The 18,770-nt window shown below is 41.9% G+C and overlaps 1 protein-coding gene across 3 annotated transcripts in view; it reads left to right on the top strand.

The window, feature by feature from the left end:
• The window catches only part of LOC126272275 (monocarboxylate transporter 12-like), a 152,879-nt gene that overhangs the window by 89,421 nt on the left and 44,688 nt on the right, over positions 1-18,770 (top strand). For all 3 annotated transcript variants that reach the window (XM_049975025.1, XM_049975024.1, XM_049975026.1), the window contains exons 2-3: positions 945-1,039; positions 4,336-4,462. In XM_049975025.1, coding sequence (XP_049830982.1) covers positions 945-1,039; positions 4,336-4,462 — 222 coding nt within the window. The remainder of the gene's footprint in view (positions 1-944; positions 1,040-4,335; positions 4,463-18,770) is intronic.

Here is an 18,770-nt window from a genome sequence, read left to right as displayed (position 1 = left end):
AACGTAATATAAGTATGCTGCGTAAAATACTTCTATGTGTAGAGCAAAATTACGCAGCTCAGCATTTTTGTATCTACAATCAATAAATTTCACGTCGTCGTCATCGAAGGCGGCGGTGGCGCCAGCATCATTTTTATCATCATCATCACTATAAATTGTTTGTATTTGCATTATAGTTTGTGGCTCGTTGGATTAGCCTCAGTATTCAAAGGTCTGCAACTTTTTTGTACGTATGACTTTTTCACCTCTGCTTATGGTTGTGCTATGGTAAGAGTCCTTGTCAAGCGTTGTGTCTCCCTGTAATTGACTGGGAAGTCTGTGAATCCAAGTTTTAATCCCGTCCTTCAGATTCTTTCTTCGTATGTCTGTGCCAATGATTTGCATACGTGTGAAAAATTTCGATTTGTTCTGTGATTCAGAGTGCTAGTTCAGCGGCAATTCCTCTTTAAAAGTGTATGTCATCAAGTTCCAAGGTCGGAATAGACAAAAACTCACCACCTTTAATAAAACCATCCGCAGAAAATAATTATTATGACGTCAATCATCTTATGATGGAGAGGTTTACGTTATTTCCGGACGACGCCGTGCTCCAGACGTTATCCTTTAGAAACTTATTCCTCAGTTTTTTGTTAATACCATCAAGAACAAGACTATGGTGAGGAAACCATTTCTTTTAACCAATATCAATCAACTGCCGTCATCATGATTTCAGCCATGTTGTGTAATCTTCCTTTCAAAGCAAAGAAATCTATCACTTTGTCTGGTAGTGTGTATTCATCATATTTACTGTTCAATGAGTTACTGTTTCTTTTTCTACAATTACACATACTTTCATTTTTCATAATTTGATGTTTAGTAGCCTTTAAATATCACTCAAGAATTCAGAGGTCATTGTCTCTGTGGATGTTGGTATCTGTGTTATAAGTGTATTTCATTTTTTTCAGGTGCAGAGATGGCCGAAGGAGCTGCAGAATATGAACTTGTTCCTCCGGATGGAGGGTGGGGCTGGATGGTCGTCTTAGGATGTGCGCTGAGTAACGTAAGTTTAATCGCTATGTGCATTTGGTTCTGTTCTATGCTAATGAAATTTACAGTTGTGTGCTGTTGTTTTTTATACGTGCAGTTGAAACCCTTTCCACCTGTACTGATAGAGAACTGAGCCCTCTACAGAGGTCGCTTACTTTCAACCAGACCTACGTTAGTGACACAGAAGTGGTAGTTAACGGAATGGGAACAGTAGGGAGATCAATTTCCAGTTTTACCGTTTGCTTTACAGTCAAGAAAAACTCTGCTAAACATAGGCCACAGTTGTGGATTGAAACTATCAAAGCAAAATTCCAGCTTACAAAAATAATGTAAATTGTGTGGGAGATTTAAAATCTGGTTTATCTGGGAAACAGACCAATATATACATTTATATTCAACATGACTCCTAAACATTTCACAGTAATCCAATGTAGATTGTGCTAATCATCTTTTGAAAAAACAGAAAAAGAAACTTTGCAGCACTAGAACATTACGGTATTATTTCTGCTGCCTTCTCATAAATTAAATTTGTTGTGTTTTAAGGACTTCTCCGCATCGCCGGAGAGAAATGGCCACTTACAGGTGCGGACACAGGTTTATACGAATACTAGCTCCGTACAAAAGGTTCAAACTATTTATAAAGGTTCCCCGTAAAGCTGTGAAACTTGGACACACTATCGTCGTGATATCAAAAAACTTGAGCACTTCCACCAACAAAAACGAAATACATCTCAAATGTTAAGTGAGAGGACTAAGTGATCAACACTGCAGTTCTCCAGGAAGCGCATCTGAACAGCACTGAGTCAACATCGCTCATCAATGATGATGATTAAGGCCGCAGGAGCATGATCTTTTCTAAATACACTTCTGACTAACAAGCATTTATGTTCTCGAAATGAAATATTTTCATTACACTTTTCATCCCTTATTTTATCCCTTAAGGGTGCAACTTCGAAAAATCCCTTCTTAAACGACGCGTACAGAAGAAGATAAAAGCCCTCTACGTTTAAATGTAGCAGAATATTCTCATAAAGATTTTCATCCCCTCTTTCATTTCTTACAAGCTGATTTTCAATAAACACTGACATACATGCTTTTTAAATTTCGGAGCGAAGGTCTAAATATAAATTTTTGTAGCTCTGGCTTAAAAACTGACTTAAAAACTGACGCTCACACACACACACACACACACACACATACACACACACACACACACACACACACACACACACACACACACACACACACACACACACACACGCGCGCGCACGCACGCGCGCGCGCGCCCGAAAGTCTTGCATCACACTGATTCCCAGAACCTTTGAAGATAGACGTCGCTTGTGGATATTGTGTCATACACACAGTCCCTTTAACTGCTCGGAGATGTGACTACCCACCCAAAGATATAAAAAACCATGCATGAGCAGTGCCTATTAGACGGAGGGAGTCCGACAGCCAATCAGTTCCAGTCATTCCACCAGGAAGGAGGCACATGGCTCGCGTGGTCTGTAGTTCAACCATGCCTAGACGGTCAATACCGCGGTCCAGGCGTCTCGGAGTGTACCAAAGCGATGTTGTATGGACATGGAGGAGATACAGACAGACAGGAACTGTCGATGACATTCCCCGCACAGGTCGCCCAAGGGCTGCTACTGCAGTGGATGACCGCTACCTATTGATTATGGCGCGGAGAAACCCTGACAGCAACGCCACCATGTTGTATAATGCTTTTCGTGCTGCCACAGGAGGTCGTGTTACGACTCAAACTATGCGCGACAGGCTTCTCTCGCGAGGTCCATTTTTACAACCACACACTACGGAGCGCGGTACAGATCGACACAACAACGTGCCGAATGGAATGCTTAGGACTGGCATCACGTTCTCTTCATCGATGAGTGTCGCATATGCCTTCAAGCAGACAATCGTCGGAGACGCGTTTAGAGGCGACCCCGTCAGGCTGAACGCCGTAGATACACTGTCTAGCGAGTGTAGCAAGGTGGATGTTTCCCTGCTGTTTTAGGGTAGCATTATGTGGGACGAGGTACGCCGCTGGTGGTCATGGAAGGCGCCGCAACGGCTGTACGATACGTGAATGCCGTCCTCCGACCGATAGTGTAACCAGATTGGCAGCATATTTGTGAGGCATTCGTCTTCATGGACGACAATTCTCGCCCCCATCGTGCACATCTTGTGAATGACTTCCTTCAGGACAACAACATCGCTCGGCTAGAGTGACCAGCATTTTCTCCACATATGAACCCTTCGAAAATGCCTTGGGTAGATTGAAAAGGGCTGTTTGTGGGCGACGTGACCCACCAACCACTCTGAGGGATCTACGCCGAATCGCGGTTGAAGATTGGGAAAATCTGGACGAACAGTGCCTTAATGAGCTTGTGGACACTATTCCACAACGGTACAGGCTTGCATCAATGCAAGAGGACGTTCTTCAGGGTATTAGGGATGCCGATGTCTAAGCAATCTGAACCAATATCCCTGAAGGTCTCGCTGCATGGTGGCTCAACATGCAATGTGTGGTTTTCATGAGTAATAAAAATGGTGGAAATGATGTTTATGTTGATCTCTATTCCAATTTTCTTTACAGGTTACTGAGCTCACGGAACAGAAGTAATGCAAAAGTTTTGTTGATGTGTGTATTTTCAAAATAGAATAGGCCACCTGGTCCACGATGTGGCCTATTGTACACCTTATTTTAGATCTATGTGACGATACTGTGCGTAGTATATTTGTATGTTTTGACGATGCCATTACGACCGTATCACTTTAGGACATGGTGTAGCAAAGATCTGACGATGGTCGTTACTGACTGAAACCGGTCATCATCAAAATAATTGATATTGTGATCAAAGACTGGAATAATAAACATACGTTGTAATTTCTGAATCCTAGATTAACATTAACTTTACGAAAATATGTGCTACATCATTGACAGTGAGCAGATGTAGCTCATACTGGTAAAAAAAAAAAATTCTCTCTTCCTACATCGCTGTAAAGAACTCTCGTGTAGTTGGCAGCTGATGGTAGGAGCTCTGACATCACAGTTACAAATAGTCTGCGTAAATACGTTACGTTGGCAGCGTATATATGGATCATGATAAACCCTTCAGCATGAGGTAAAGCCTCAAGATGACACACTGAAGCGCCGAAACTGGAAGCTACTTAGAAAGATCATAAGGACGGCTGTAGGCGTTTCATTTTCTTAAAGTGTCTAAAAACTGTTCGACACAGCCACGTACATTAGCGTCACCATTTCCAGATGTCGTTACCTACTTTTCTGTGATTTCTGATCAGATTACCAGCCAGTGCCTGAACACCATATTCAGCTTGCTGTTCGGAGATAAACTGCAGTCCATGGGCCTCGAGACGACGAGTGCGGCGGTCATTATGAACTCCATGTTCTCAGTAACGCAGTTCTCAGGTGAGTACAGTTTGCAAAGTGAACATTTTTGTATTTAAATTTCGAAATTAATGCGGCAATTCAGAACAATGATGAAGATAAAGTGATCCCCCACGTTTCTTCAATTTCTGAATCGCTAACAACAGTAAGGTAAGATGGGATTGGATTGTATGAGGGCAGAGACCAAACAGTGAGGTCATCGGTCTCATCGGATTAGGGAAGGACTGGGAAGGAAGTCGGCCGTGCCCTTTCAAAGGAACCATCCCGGAATTTGCCTGGAGCAATTTAGGGAAATCACGGAAAACCTAAATTAGGATAACCGGACGCGGGATTGTACCGTCGTCCTCCCGAAGTAAGGTAAGAGCCCATCAATATTGTCTTAGACCGCCGAACTGAAACTGCATTTAAATTTTGGGACCTTACGTCACAAGAGGTTTTGAACAGTAATTCGAGGTCTCCCTCGCTGCAGGCCGCCACTGAGAAGTTCCAAGTGACGTCGTCGTTGTTTCCAGTGTACATTGCTGGCGCATGGAGCATAAAGCAGTGGGGTGAAACATGCTAACCAGGCCTACACGGACAAACACGTCGTCCTCAGCCGCTTGCTTCGTGCCACTCTTGTTCCGTACAGCCCGAGCGGGCAGTCTGTCCCAAGGGATGAGTCTCTTGGCATAAATGTGAAAAACAGTCTCATAGCAGCGGAATGCCGATCTCTTCCCCAACCCCGCAGGACTCAGTAGATGTCGATAATCATATTGTTCCAACATTGTGTTCCCTGTTGTCCACAGGCCAGAACAAATTTTTCGTTAAGGTGCGGGTGATGGATAAGCCATTACTCCTACGACACGGGGGCGGCTGTGTCCCTAGTCACCTCACAGACAACAGACACATGCCAGGCTAGGGCCCTCACCATTGGCATGCGTCGAGTGTCGATTGGTAAGCTCTAGCAAACTGCAATTCCTATTCTCGGTCATTTCACGGTCGACACGGTTTACAAGTCAGTTGTCCGTTCTGTTGCGTACCTGATGATTAACGGCGTGAGTACCGGAAAATTATTTTGCGTTAGATGCCTTTGCTGCTTTAGGTTTTTCTATTGCAGATGCGGTGCATCTGGTTGAAAACCAAGTGTCCTATCACGAATCGGAATCCTTGTGTTCCGGGCTTTTAGATCATGATTGTCCCATGACTAGGTTGTGCAAACAGTTTGACGACATAAAATACTCTCAAATTTCCCACTTCCCATCGCTCCTTTCGGGCGCGACCGGTGCCAGCAGTTTTGGCCGACGGACATGGATCGCTTAACGTCAGTGTGAGTGACTAGACAGATTTCCTCAAATGAACCGGCTACACCATTAGTGATCGTAGAGAAACTATCCGGTCGGCTGAGGCTGTGTGGCGACTTCAGGGTGGCAGTTAAATCACAGGCAGTCATAGACTCCTCGCCTTTGCCTGGCTATGACGATGCTCACAGTTTTGGCTGGGGACAGATTCTTTTCGAACATCCACTTGACCGAAGACACTCTTCGGAGTCCATTGGGAGAGACTTTAAAACAGTTGCTTATGGCTAACACACCTTTTGTCCTTATCATTGTCAACGGCTAATGCTGGGGATTGCTTGTGCGCCTTTCACCTATTAGTGTTATTTAGAACAGGTTATGATGGTTGTCTTCGATTGGGATAACAATCCTGAATATGTCCTATGATAGTTGCTACCATCGAGGATCGCCTACGTAACTTCCGGGATGCAGGCCCCAAACGTAATCTCGCTAGATCTCACTTTCTCCAGCATTTCATTGTTTATTTGGATCATAAACTTTCACGGCATGGCCTGAGCCCCGTTTAAAGACATGTAAGCACCGTTATGTGTTTGCCCCATTTGTCTGTTCTGTGAGGACTTCAGGCAGTCCTTACTGGTTTACAGTCATAAGCCTCTCAGTGACTTAATAGGCAAAGCATCTCATTGTCCTAATTGTTAGACTCTGTTCTTCTGTGAGATACATTTCCGTCCCACGCCACAATATGCGATAGCGGATGCCCTGTCGCCATGGGTCCTGATCGATCGCTCGACCAGGAGGAACTGCTTTGTTGTTAACTGGATGCAAAGCCGAGGCACACGATGGATGGCTTCACCGTCACGACTTCCCGTACTACTTCTGCTTTGGCGGTGGATTCGATACTCCTGCACGTCATATGTGTGATGTAACATGGTGGTGGTAGCGTCTTTGATTCATAATCAAAACTTCTTCGGTCCCGGGTTCGATCCCCGCCTCTACCTAAATTTTGATAAATAATCAGCATTGGCGGCCGAAGACTTCCGGCATATGAAGTCAGCCTCATTCTGCCAACGGCCTTGTCAAAGAGGGCACTCTCTTGTCCTAGGGGTGGGAAATTGCCCCTAAATGCGGAAGAATCAGCAATGATCAACGACATGAGGATGCAGAAGGCAATGGAAACCACTGCATTAAAGACACGTAACGTGTATCCACAGGACATGTGGCCTGTAGTTGAAGAAGTGTCATGATGATCTCTTCATTGGCAAAAGATTTTGGAATAGTCCCCCATTTGGATCACCGGGAGGGGACTGACAAGGGGGAGGTTACCATGAGAAAAATATTGAATAATCAACGAAAGGATAATGTTCTACGAGTCGGGGCGTGGAATGTCAGAAGCTTGAACGTGGTAGGGAAACAAGAAAATCTGAAAAGGGAAATGCAAAGGTTCAATCTAGATATAGTAGGGGTCAGTGAAGTGAAGTGGAAGGAAGACAAGGATTTCTGGTAAGATGAGTATCGGGTAATATCAACAGCAGCAGAAAATGGTATAACAGGTGTAGGATTCGTTATGAATAGGAAGGTAGGGCAGAGGGTGTGTTACTGTGAACATTTCAGTGACCGGGTTGTTCTAATCAGAATCCACAGCAGACCAACACCGACAACGATAGTTCAGGTATACATGCCGACGTCGCAAGCTGAAGATGAACAGATAGAGGAAGTGTATGAGGATATTGAAAGGGTAATGCAGTATGTAAAGGGGGACGAAAATCTAATAGTCATGGTCGACTGGAATGCAGTTGTAGGGGAAGGAGTAGAAGAAAAGGTTACAGGAGAATATGGACTTGGGACAAGGAATGGAAGAGAAGAAAGACTAATTGAGTTCTATAGCAAGTTTCAGGTAGTAATAGCGAATACCCTGTTCAAGAATCACAAGAGGAGGAGGTATACTTGGAAAAGGCCGGGAGATACGGGAAGATTTCAATTAGATTACATCATGGTCAGACAGAGATTCCGAAATCAGATACTGGATTGTAAGGCGTACCCAGGAGCAGATATAGACTCAGCATACAGGAAAGTCAAAACAACCTTTGGTGACATTAAAAAAAAACAACGGTGGTAACATTAAGAGTGCAACGGGAATTCCTCTGTTAAATGCACAGGAGAGAGCAGATAGGTGGAAAGAATACATTGAAAGCCTCTATGAGGGTGAAGATTTGTCTGATGTGATAGAAGAAGGAACAGGAGTCGATTTAGAAGAGATAGGTGATTCAGTATTAGAATCGAATTTAAAAGAGCTTTGGAGGACTTACGGTCAAATAAGGCAGAAGGTATTTGATAACATTCCATCAGAATTTCTAAAATCATTAGGGGAAGTGGCAACAAAACGACTATTCATGTTGGTGTGTAGAATATATGAGTCTGGCGGCATACCATCTGACTTTCGGAAAAGCGTCATCCACACAATTCGGAAGACGGCAAGAGCTGACAAGTGCGAGAATTATTGCACAATCAGCTTAACAGCTCATGCATCGAAGCTGCTTTCAAAAATAATATACAGAAGAATGGAAAAGAAAATTGATAGACGAATTTTGGAAATTAGGTGGACTGATAAGGTAAGGAATGAGGAGGTTCTACGCAGAATCGGAGAGGAAAGGAATATGTGGAAAACACTGATAAGGAGAAGGGACAGGATGATAGGACATCTGCTAAGACATGAGGGAATAACTTCCATGGTACTAGAGGGAGCTGTAGAGGGCAAAAACTGTAGAGGAAGACAGAGATTGGAATAGGTCAAGCAAATAATTGAGGACGTAGGTTGCAAGTGCTACTATGAAATGAAGAGGTTAGCACAGGAAAGGAATTCGTGGCGGTCCGCATCAAACCAGTCAGTAGACTGATGGAAAAAAAAAAATTCCTCCCTGTCGATTCCATTATTCCATTGTTCTCTTACCGATTGATGGGTTTAGTCGCTGCGTCGTGTTTCCAGTAGCTCTGCGATACTTTTTATATCAGAGTCACTGTAAAATCTCTCGCAAAAACTGTTGGCGCGCCACCAAGTGTTTTTTCCAGGCATCAGTTGGGGGGTGGAACACCTTTTTCGCAACCTGCCGCAAGTGTTCAGGTTAGCAAACAGTGCTGCGCCCGGTTTTTTTTTAATTTTTAAATTATCTTTTTCTTTCAGTTGCCGGTCCCTTCACAATGTTGGGAAAGAGTTCACATTGTTTTCGCTTGTTATTTTTTGACCCTTTCTCGTTAACGGCAGTTCATTCATTTTCTCGCTTGTTCCCTATATCGTTTGTTGTCCTTGTGCGACAGTAGACATGACTGTCAAGGTCCTGTAAAAGATATTCACCTTAAAATGCTTGCTTCCGCTCTGCTTGCGACAATGGTGCTCAATTCGTGGCGCAATATTTCACTGACTTTTCTATGCACAATGGCATTCGCCATGTCACAGCTATTCCCCCCCCCCCCCCTCCATTTATAGTCAAACGGTGAGGTGATTGCCTTGTCTGAATGTTGCTACGCAGATGTACACTTACACAGATTTCGTAGAAGAGAAATCTCTCACGTTTTTTTAAAGCTCTTGCAGAACGATTCCAACTGGAGACGTGTGTCGCCGAGCCCATGCACGGCCCTCAGGTAGAGACACTGCTCTACATTTTGCTAGCGACCAGGCGCTCCCATGCTACGCTGGGCCTGTCAATGTTCAAGCGTGGCACACCAGTTTGGGCCATAGCGTTTTGACGGTCACTTCTCTGAATTACCGCCATTGTACACAGCAAGCGCGGTCACTGCGTCTTCATGGTTCATACCCAAGATCGACTCGTGGCATTATCCCAGAACTAGTTGCGTCCCAGGAAGGATGCCGTGCCCCTTACTGGGACGGATCAAAGAGGTCTGGTTGTACCTGCCTATCGCAGCGATTGGGCTTTGCCAGCAGTGACAGCAGGTTGGCTTTGTGCAACCAGTGCCGCCATATCCCGCTGCGCTGAGGGAACGCCACCGTCAGCATCATTGGAAGCCGGGTCTCCATTACCAGAGCCTCTACTCTACAGCCTCCGTCGCTGCTGCCCATGTTGACGTCTTTCGTTGTGGACTCTCGTCCAGATGGCTCCTGCCTGCCTGTTGCCAGTCCAGTCCATTGGTCGCCCCAGAGTCCATGGCTGTCTGCTGTGTGCGCACAGCACTACACAAGCAACACCTGACATGGATGTTGTTGTTGTTGTTGTGGTCTTCAGTCCTGAGACTGGTTTGATGCAGCATGCTACTCTATCCTGTGCAAGCTTCTTCATCTCCCAGTACCTACCGCAACCTACATCCTTCTGAATCTGTTTAGTATATTCATCTCTTGGTCTCCCTCTACGATTTTTACCCTCCACACTTCCCTTCAATACTACATTGTTGATCCCTTGATTCCTCAGAACATGTCCTACCAACCGTTCCCTTTCTGAAGTCAAGTAGTGCCACAAACTTCTCTGCGCCCCAATCCTATTCAATACCTCCTCGGGGTTAGTTACATGATCTACCCATCTAACCTTCAGCGTTCTTCTGTAGTACTACATTTCGAAAGCTTCTATTCTTTTCTTATCTAAACTATTGATCGTCCATGTTTCACTTCCATACATGGCTACACTCCATACAAATACTTTCAGAAACGACTTCCTGCCACTTAAATCTATACTCGATGTTAACAAATTTCTCTTCTTCAGAAATGCTTTCCTTGCTATTGCCAGTCTACTTTTTATATCCTCTCTACTTCGACCATCATCAGTTATTTTGCTCCCCAAATAGCAAAACTCCCTTACTACTTTAAGTGTCTCATTTCCTAATCTAATTCCCTAAGCATCACCCGACTGACATGGATATCGTCTTTATAAGGGAATGCACATTCCTCCGAGCCCTTATTTTTTAAACGTCTTTTAGGCGTGTTAACTTATTTCCTTGTATTCTTGTTGATGTCAGCCCATTACCCAATAAATTGTAGCTGTTTTATGCCTGTGTGTTTCCTCTGTGTCAGTAGTTGGAACAATGTATCTTCCTGAAAAGTACAATGTTGTGACGTTCTTTACGGTCTCCTACGTGGTTGAATAGTGTGACTGAGGACGATCTTGAAGAGAACAAAGAATGAAATGAGCGTATGTCATCCTTGGCCAGGTGGCTTCTATCTGGAAAGTTCGTCCGCCAAGTGCAAGTCTTATTACGATGGACGACTTGCGCGTCAGTGATGAGGATGAACTGATTATGAGGACAACACCCAGTAAATGAACGGAGGAAATCTCCAACCCGGGCGGGAATCGAATCCGAACCCACTTGCATGGGAGGCGAGCATGTTACCTCCCAGCTAAGCAAGCGGACTTGAAGAGAACAATTTCAGTACTTAAAATACGTTGCATTTACACTTTGTTCCAAGAGCACTTGTAAATATTTCTAGGGAACAAAATTAAGATCCACTAGCAGAGGTGGTGAAGGAGAAATGGAGAGGCAGACACGTTATATAAAATTTTTGTGTGATGAAAGACGATATTTCGTTTAATAGGAATAGTCACGAGACTTCGCACTGGTCTGTTTGTGGTATTGACTGAATAGCCAATAAATAAGTCTGGCATACTCATTTAAATCATGCACTTGTTGGTGCAAGAAAATTTTCTTTAGACTCCATAGGACATGCTATCGCAAAATGAATAACGACATTTGTAGGGGCTGGGATTTAAGTAAGCCCTGTCAAAAGGCAAAATCATCAACGGTGCCACATCACGCGCCTTCCATCAAGATGAAAGGAACTTGCCACAGTTGATCAATATGGTTCTTTTTCAAGTACTGTTCAGTGTTGCTCTTTGTGACTCTGTTGATGCTGAGTCAGCTTGTAAATGCGTTTCACTTAATAAATTAAGAACAGATACAACTCTTGTTGTACACACTCTCCGCTTAATTTTCTACGCTAAGTTGATCATTTGGCAAAACGATTTCTAGTAATGGCCCAAAACTTAGGCCGTTGGTTTTGAAGGATACTTTAGACAGAAGAAAATATATTTATATCTCACGTTATTATGCAGCATCAGCACTCTCTGAGCCTGACATGAAGGAGCTTGGCACACTATGTAGCCTGTTTTGCCAATGATAGGTCATACGATTTATATTTTCACAGTTTGAGAAAAGGCTCAATGAGTTGTCAAATGATTTACTATCCATTGATATTTCCTAGTGATGCGTAAACAATTTAAATTAGATGAGATAAGAGGAAATGTACTGTTTATGATTTCCGCTGCATTGAGACTCAGTGATTGAATCGGCTGGAGAAAGGCGTCAAAGGAATTTCAGACACCAAATGTGGAGAGAATTCTTCAATATTAGGCGGAAAATCTTCATAAAATTGCAATGTCCTGCAAGTGACGTGTATTTACAGTGTAAGTTCTGTCCTATCTATAGTGGTCCATTCAAAGCGTGGTATGAGTCTCACCTGAAATAAAAGCAAAACACGGAGAACTCGAATATCGAAGAGAGTGCATGATTCCAATGTGATGCTGCTGCGCAAGTAATTACGTTAGGATGTGTAGTAAGTGTATCTCATCTTAACCAAGACTTGTTTTTGAAGTGCGTTGAATGTTCGTTTTGTGTGATACATTAAAGTTTGAGGAAGTTTCAGAGCATCAACCCGTATTTTACAGTCCTTGTGTTGGGTGTATAAAGGAGACTTCCAAATAATGAGAAGTCTAACATGGAAGGTGGTGGGTAGACAATATGTACAAACAAATGAGAGATACTGTATCTCACTGAAAGTGAGCAAGGTGTTTGTTAGATAATGTAAAAAGAGACAGTACTAGATAACTCCACTGTGCAAAATGATCTGTTGTTAATGTAAATGACAATTTTGTTAGAAGATATATTATTGCCATATTTGTCTTTCTCCTTTTGCTTTATGCACTGTGCTCGGTGTTATACAGCATGTTGTGTAAGATGCTTTACTTTGCGTCGTTTGACCGTTTCGGGGGATGAGACAAAGTAAATACGTGAAGAAGATTTAGCTGAGAATTTTAGATATGAAAGGAGTTAGTGTAGATAGTTTTCGGTACATACCTTGTGGAACCTGGCGGAATAATTGTATCTAAGTTATTGTAGTATGTAGTGTAGAGGTATCGTAGCTGATTTGAGTAGTAAGAAAAGTAGTTGTAAGAACTAACATGAGATGAGTGTGTAAGCATTTCATGTATCTGAGTGATACTAATAAGAATTAAGTTAGAGATCGATATTAAGCGCTATGTGTCATTTCAGTCCACACTTTCTTGTAAATATTCCATTATTCTTCAAAACTGTATATACTGAACTTCTGATGACTGCGATTTATTTAAATGAGTTGGGGAACCTGTGATGGTGCATTCTGTTGCTGTTGATCATTAATTATGTTTTCAATAATTGTGGGGCAATAAGCACATTTGTGGGAGAGATTCTGTATATACAACCAATGATGATGATAACTAGTGTAAGAAGAACTTATTAAAAATAAAGTCGTACTTACTGCATTCAGATTTGCACTATTTTTATATGATGAGCAAAGACAGTTGAAAACAACAAGAAACGCTATTTAGTCACAGAGCTGATAGCATTGTGTCTACAGGGGTTCATGGATGATCCACTGGGGACACACTCACTGATGCCATTCACTACTATTGAACTCAGAGAGACCTGATAGTCACCACAGTCAGTCATCTGTAGAGATTGCAGAGACCGTCCAACCTGTGGATGTGGGTACTAATATATACATAGAATGCACTTCCTGACAGTATAGGATTGTGGCGTGTAGCCAGACAGCAAGGAACATCATAGTCCAGATATATCCTACATCGAGCTCCTACCTTAAGTGAATGGATGGTGTCCACACACGTCGGCGTCTGAAGAAAATAACAGATTGTCCTTTTCTCCACGAATTTTCACAGTCCGTTCACTGTCAGTTGTACCTAATAGGACACTTTCCAAAAGTCAAGTGCTCCCAGTTAAAAATAATAAAATATTCTTTTGAGTTGCTTCAAACTGATGACTGAATTAAGGTCACCCTTTATTGTAAAATATTTCATTACTTCTTAAATTTTTCTGTTTCACACGAAGCGAATGAATAGGTGAAGTTGTTACTGAAATTTAATTCTGTTGTACTCCTTTTAAAAATAGAATGAATGATTCAGTACCATTCAGATTTCATGTAGCTTTGATGTGATACCACGAACTGCTATTAACATTATCGTGTTAGAACTCAATTTCACCTATTGGTGTAGTACTAGTATGAGTATCAAGCACAAATTTTGGATTCTTTAGATAACTGACCCACAGATTTTTTAATATTAGTATGCTTTTCAAGTTCAAGCTGTGGCTATTTAAAAATTATTGTACATAAACAAAGGCAATATCTCGGTCTGCTGTGAGTTTTCAGTTATTTTTTCTAGAATTCAGTTTTTAATTATCTGTTTCAAATAAGTACATCATAGTTAGCATAACGTTTGTAATTAATGATGTAATTTGGAATGCCCCTTGTTGCCTCCTCTTGAGCATAGTCTAGATAATATCAATTCAGTAAAGGAGAGTTGATCAAGGTTCGATCTTTCATTTTCTTTCCACCTATTTTTATCTTTTCGTTATGTATAATGATCCACCCGTGGTATATCTGTAGCATCTTTGATTGTTAATCATAAAGTTCTTGGTCCTGGGTTATTAACCCACCAAAGCTTAAATTTTGTATATAATCAGCATTGGTGGCCGAAGTGGTGGAAGTCACTGTCATTACATCAACGACCTTGCCAAAGAGGGCAGAAGAGTGGACAGAGGTTAGGAGCACTCTTTGGCCTTTCGGTGTGAAACTGCTTCTAAAAGCGGAAGAATCAGCAATGATCAACAACATGAGGATGCAGAAGGCAATGAAAAACTCTGCATTGAAGACACATAAGCTGTATTTACAGGACATGCGCCCTGTAATTGAAAATTGTCGTGTTGATCTCTCCGTTGGCAAAAGATTTCGGAGCAGCCTCACTTCGGATCTCTGGGAGGTGACCATGAGGAAAAGACTGAACAGCCAGTGAAAGGGTAGCGTACTACGAGAGGAGTGTGGAATTCCCGAAGGTTGCATATGGTAGGGAAGCTACAAAATCTGAAAAGAAAAGGCACAATCTAGATATACCAGGGGTCAGTGAAGTGAAATGGGAAGAAGACAAGAATTTCTGGTGAGATGAGTATGGGGTAATATCAGCAGCACCATAAAATGTATAACAGGAGTTGGTTTCGTTATGAATAGGATGGTAGGGCAGAGAGTGTGTTACTGTGAACAATTAAGTGATAGGATTATTCTTATCAGAATCGACAGCATATCAACACCGACAACGGCAGTTCAGATATACGTGCCGACGTCTCAAACAGAAGATAAAGCGATAGAGAAAGTATATGACGATATTGCAAGGGAAATACAGTACGGAAACTGGAGATGAAAATCTAATAGTCATAGGTGACTGGAATGTAGTAGAAGGGGAAGGAGTAAAAGAAAAGTTTACAGGAAAATATGGGCTTGTAACAAGGAATGAGAGAGGAGCAAGACTAATAGAGTTCTGTAATAAATTTTAGCTAATAATAGCAAATACTCTGTTCAACAATCAGAAGAGGATCATGTATACTTGTAAAATGCCGGGTGGCACGGGAAGGTAGATTGCATCATGGTCAGACAAAGATTCCGAGATCGGATTCTGGCTTGTAAGGCGTACCCAGGATTATGTAGTAGTGATGAAAAGTAGATTGAATTTTAAGAGACTAGTCAGGAAGAATAAATGCACAAAGACCTGGAATACGGAAGTCCTAAGGAAAGACGAGATACGCTCGAAGTTCTCTAAGGCAAGAAAGACTAGAACGATTAGCTCAGTAGACAGTACACTAAAATGGGCAATCACAGAAGTTCGAAAGAAAAACTTGGGTACAAAGAATGGTACTGCGAAGAAACCATGTCTAACAGAAGGAATACTACAGTTGGTCGATGAAGCAGGGAAGTACAAAAATATTCAGAGAAATTCAGGAATACAGAAATAAAAGTCGCTGAGGAATGAAATAAATAGGAAGTGCAGGGAAGGTAGACGAAATCGCTGGATGGAAAATGTGAAGAAACCGAAAAAGAAATGATTGTCGGAAGGACTGACACCGCGTGTACAAAAGTGAATATAGTCTTTGATGAAATGAAAAGTAAGGGTGATGACATCAAGAGTGCTACGGGAATTCCACTGTTAAATGCAGAGCAGAGAGCGGATAGGTGGAAAGAGTACTCTGAAGGCCTCTATGAGGGGGAAGAACTGTCTGATGTGATAGAAGAAGAAACAGGACTAGATTTAGAAGAGGTATGGGATCCAGTATTAGGCTTTAAGAGAGCTTTGGAGGACTTAAGATCACATCAGACAGAAGGGATGGATAACGATCCATCAGAATTTCAAAAATCATTTGAAGAAGCAGCAACAAAACAAAAAATGGAATTAAGACTCAACATCGAAGCATATCGATGATACGATTCGCTGATGAGAAAGCTATCCTGAGCGAAAGTGGAGAAGAATTACATGATCTGCTGAATGTAATGAACAGTCTAATTAATAAGAAATATGGATGGAGAGTAATTCTAGGAAAAACGAAAGTAATGAAAAATGGGAACAGCCAGGAACTGATCATCAGGATTGATGGTCATGAAGCAGATGAAGTAAAGGAATTTTACTACCTGGCCGGCAAAATAATCAATGACGGACGGAGCAAGGAGGAAATCGAAAGCAGACTAGCACTGGCGAAAAGGGCATTCCTGGCCAAGAGAAGTCTACAAGTATCAAACATAGGCTTTTATTTGTAAAAGAAATTTCTGAGAATGTACATTTGGAGCACAGCATTGTATGCTGATGAAACATGGACAGTAGGAAAACCAGAGTAGAAGACATTTGAGATGTTTTGCTAAAGAAGAATGTCGAAAGTTAGGTGGACTGATAAGGTAAGGAATGAGGAGGTTCTGTGCGCCAACGGGGAGGAAGGTAATATGTGAAAAACACTGAGAAGGAGAAGGGACAGGATGATAGGGCATCTGTTAAGATATCAGGGAATGACTTTCATGGTGCTAGAGGAAGTTGTAGCGGGCAAAAACTGTAGGACAGGACAGAGATTGGAATGCATACAGCAAATAACTCAGGACGTATGTTGCCAGTGCTACTCTTTGTTGAAGAAGTTGCCACAGGAGAAGTCAGCAATGATTCTGATTCTCGTTCTTCTTATTACTAGTGTAGCATTGCATTAGAGACAGTATTTGAAGGAGCCTGCTGTTGTGTTGAAATTACTTTGCTTGACAGACATTCTTGGGTTCTGAACAGTTTGTACAATGCGCAAGACGACCAGTAAGATCCGAATTATTTAACTGTCGTTAATTCTATATTACCATCTGACATGAGTGAGGTAATGTGGCCGGCCGTTGTGACTGAGCGGTTCTAGGCGCTTCAGTCTGGAACAGCATTGCTGCTGCGGCCGCAGGTTCGAATCCTGCCTCGGAAATGGATGTGTGTGATGTCCTTGGGTTGTTTAGGTTTAAGTAGTTCTAAGTCTTGGGGACTGATGGCCTCAGATGTTAAGTCCAATAGTGCTTAGAACCATTTAAACCAACCCCATCCTAGTATCACAGTCTTCCGGTCACATCGAGAGGACGAAGTGGGGTTTCCATGGTCTCCAGTTCACAAAGCACAAGCGTTTTACAGTTTTGATGTGACACAGCAATATGTGAAGGCAGTTTGTTGTTGTAGTTTTGCTGTAACATGTCGATGTAGGGAGCAATTTAAAATTGGTTCAAATCTGCTGTAACATGGCTGTGTATGGGCATTTTGTTACGATTTGCTGTAAAATGGTGATGTATGGGATGAAATGTCATGTAGTTTTTGTTGAGCGATAGCTTACGTTAGCATTATCGGCAGATGATTTTGTAGTGCAAGGTAAAGTTACTAACCTGGCATGATTTTAAAAGTAGCTACGAGAGGATATTTGAAAGATAGCAAGTCTCGTTTATTACTATAGTTTCCACTGGGTGACAGTGTAAGACAGTCCTAGACACGTACACTTTAACGTGTTAGCTAAATCACTAGTAATCCAAGGGTGTTCTTTAATATTACAAAATAAATGTTTACGTAGTTACATTAAAGACAGAAACAATTGTATTTTGGTGAAAAGGTGGTCTTTTCGTTTGCGATCAGAGATCTGTAGTTACGACTGCATATCACGATAAGCAACCTATGTGTTCTTTGTACTTGAAGTCTGTATGTCTTTTGGTAAATAATTTTATTTTAGTCTAATTTTCGTATTTTCAGAATATAGAGCTAGCCTCTCTGTGTGGAAATAAGTTCTTCATATTCTTTTGTTTTCATTTCGTATACAATGACTTACGAAGTTACATTTATATATTACGAAAGTATGAGGTTAATTCATACATTGCATTAAAGATCGAGATAAAATACTCCCTGTTTAGTGTGCTTTGGTGTACTAAAATGCCAGAGAATGTATTGTTGGTAGATAATCAGCTACCACAGGTACGTTCATTACCAAAGGTAACAAAAATTTAGCTTCATTTCAGCCAGTCAATACCGTTTCTTCAATATTCCTGATGCATCATCATCTTCCCGCCTAAACTAATATACGGTAAGCTTCTTTTCTTGTACACAGCCTCATTTAGGCCTAGGACGAAATGTCAAATGACCACTTAGCCTGTAAATTCAGTCACATGAGTTTATTAGATAATTTATAGGTGGATATAGCGTTTTAACACTTAATTTAAGAGTTCACCGTCATGCTTTGGCATCAAGTGAGATGTGAAAATAACTTTGTGACACTTGACATAAAATGTGTGTGTGTGTGTGTGTGTGTGTGTGTGTGTGTGTGTGTGTGTGTGTGTGTCGCTGACATTTTTTGACATCGGTCTGAGACATGAAAATACTGCCAGTTACAGCCTTAATCTATTTTGAAGACAATTTAGATCAAAAGTAACATCGTGACACGTGACGTAAAAGTTGTGTTGCTGATAAATATTACGT

This window comes from Schistocerca gregaria, chromosome 5 (assembly GCF_023897955.1).
Source record: "Schistocerca gregaria isolate iqSchGreg1 chromosome 5, iqSchGreg1.2, whole genome shotgun sequence".
Lineage (NCBI taxonomy): Eukaryota > Metazoa > Arthropoda > Insecta > Orthoptera > Acrididae > Schistocerca > Schistocerca gregaria.
The sequence above is the reverse complement of the archived record's forward strand: the minus strand, read 5'-3'. Positions and strand labels throughout refer to the sequence as shown.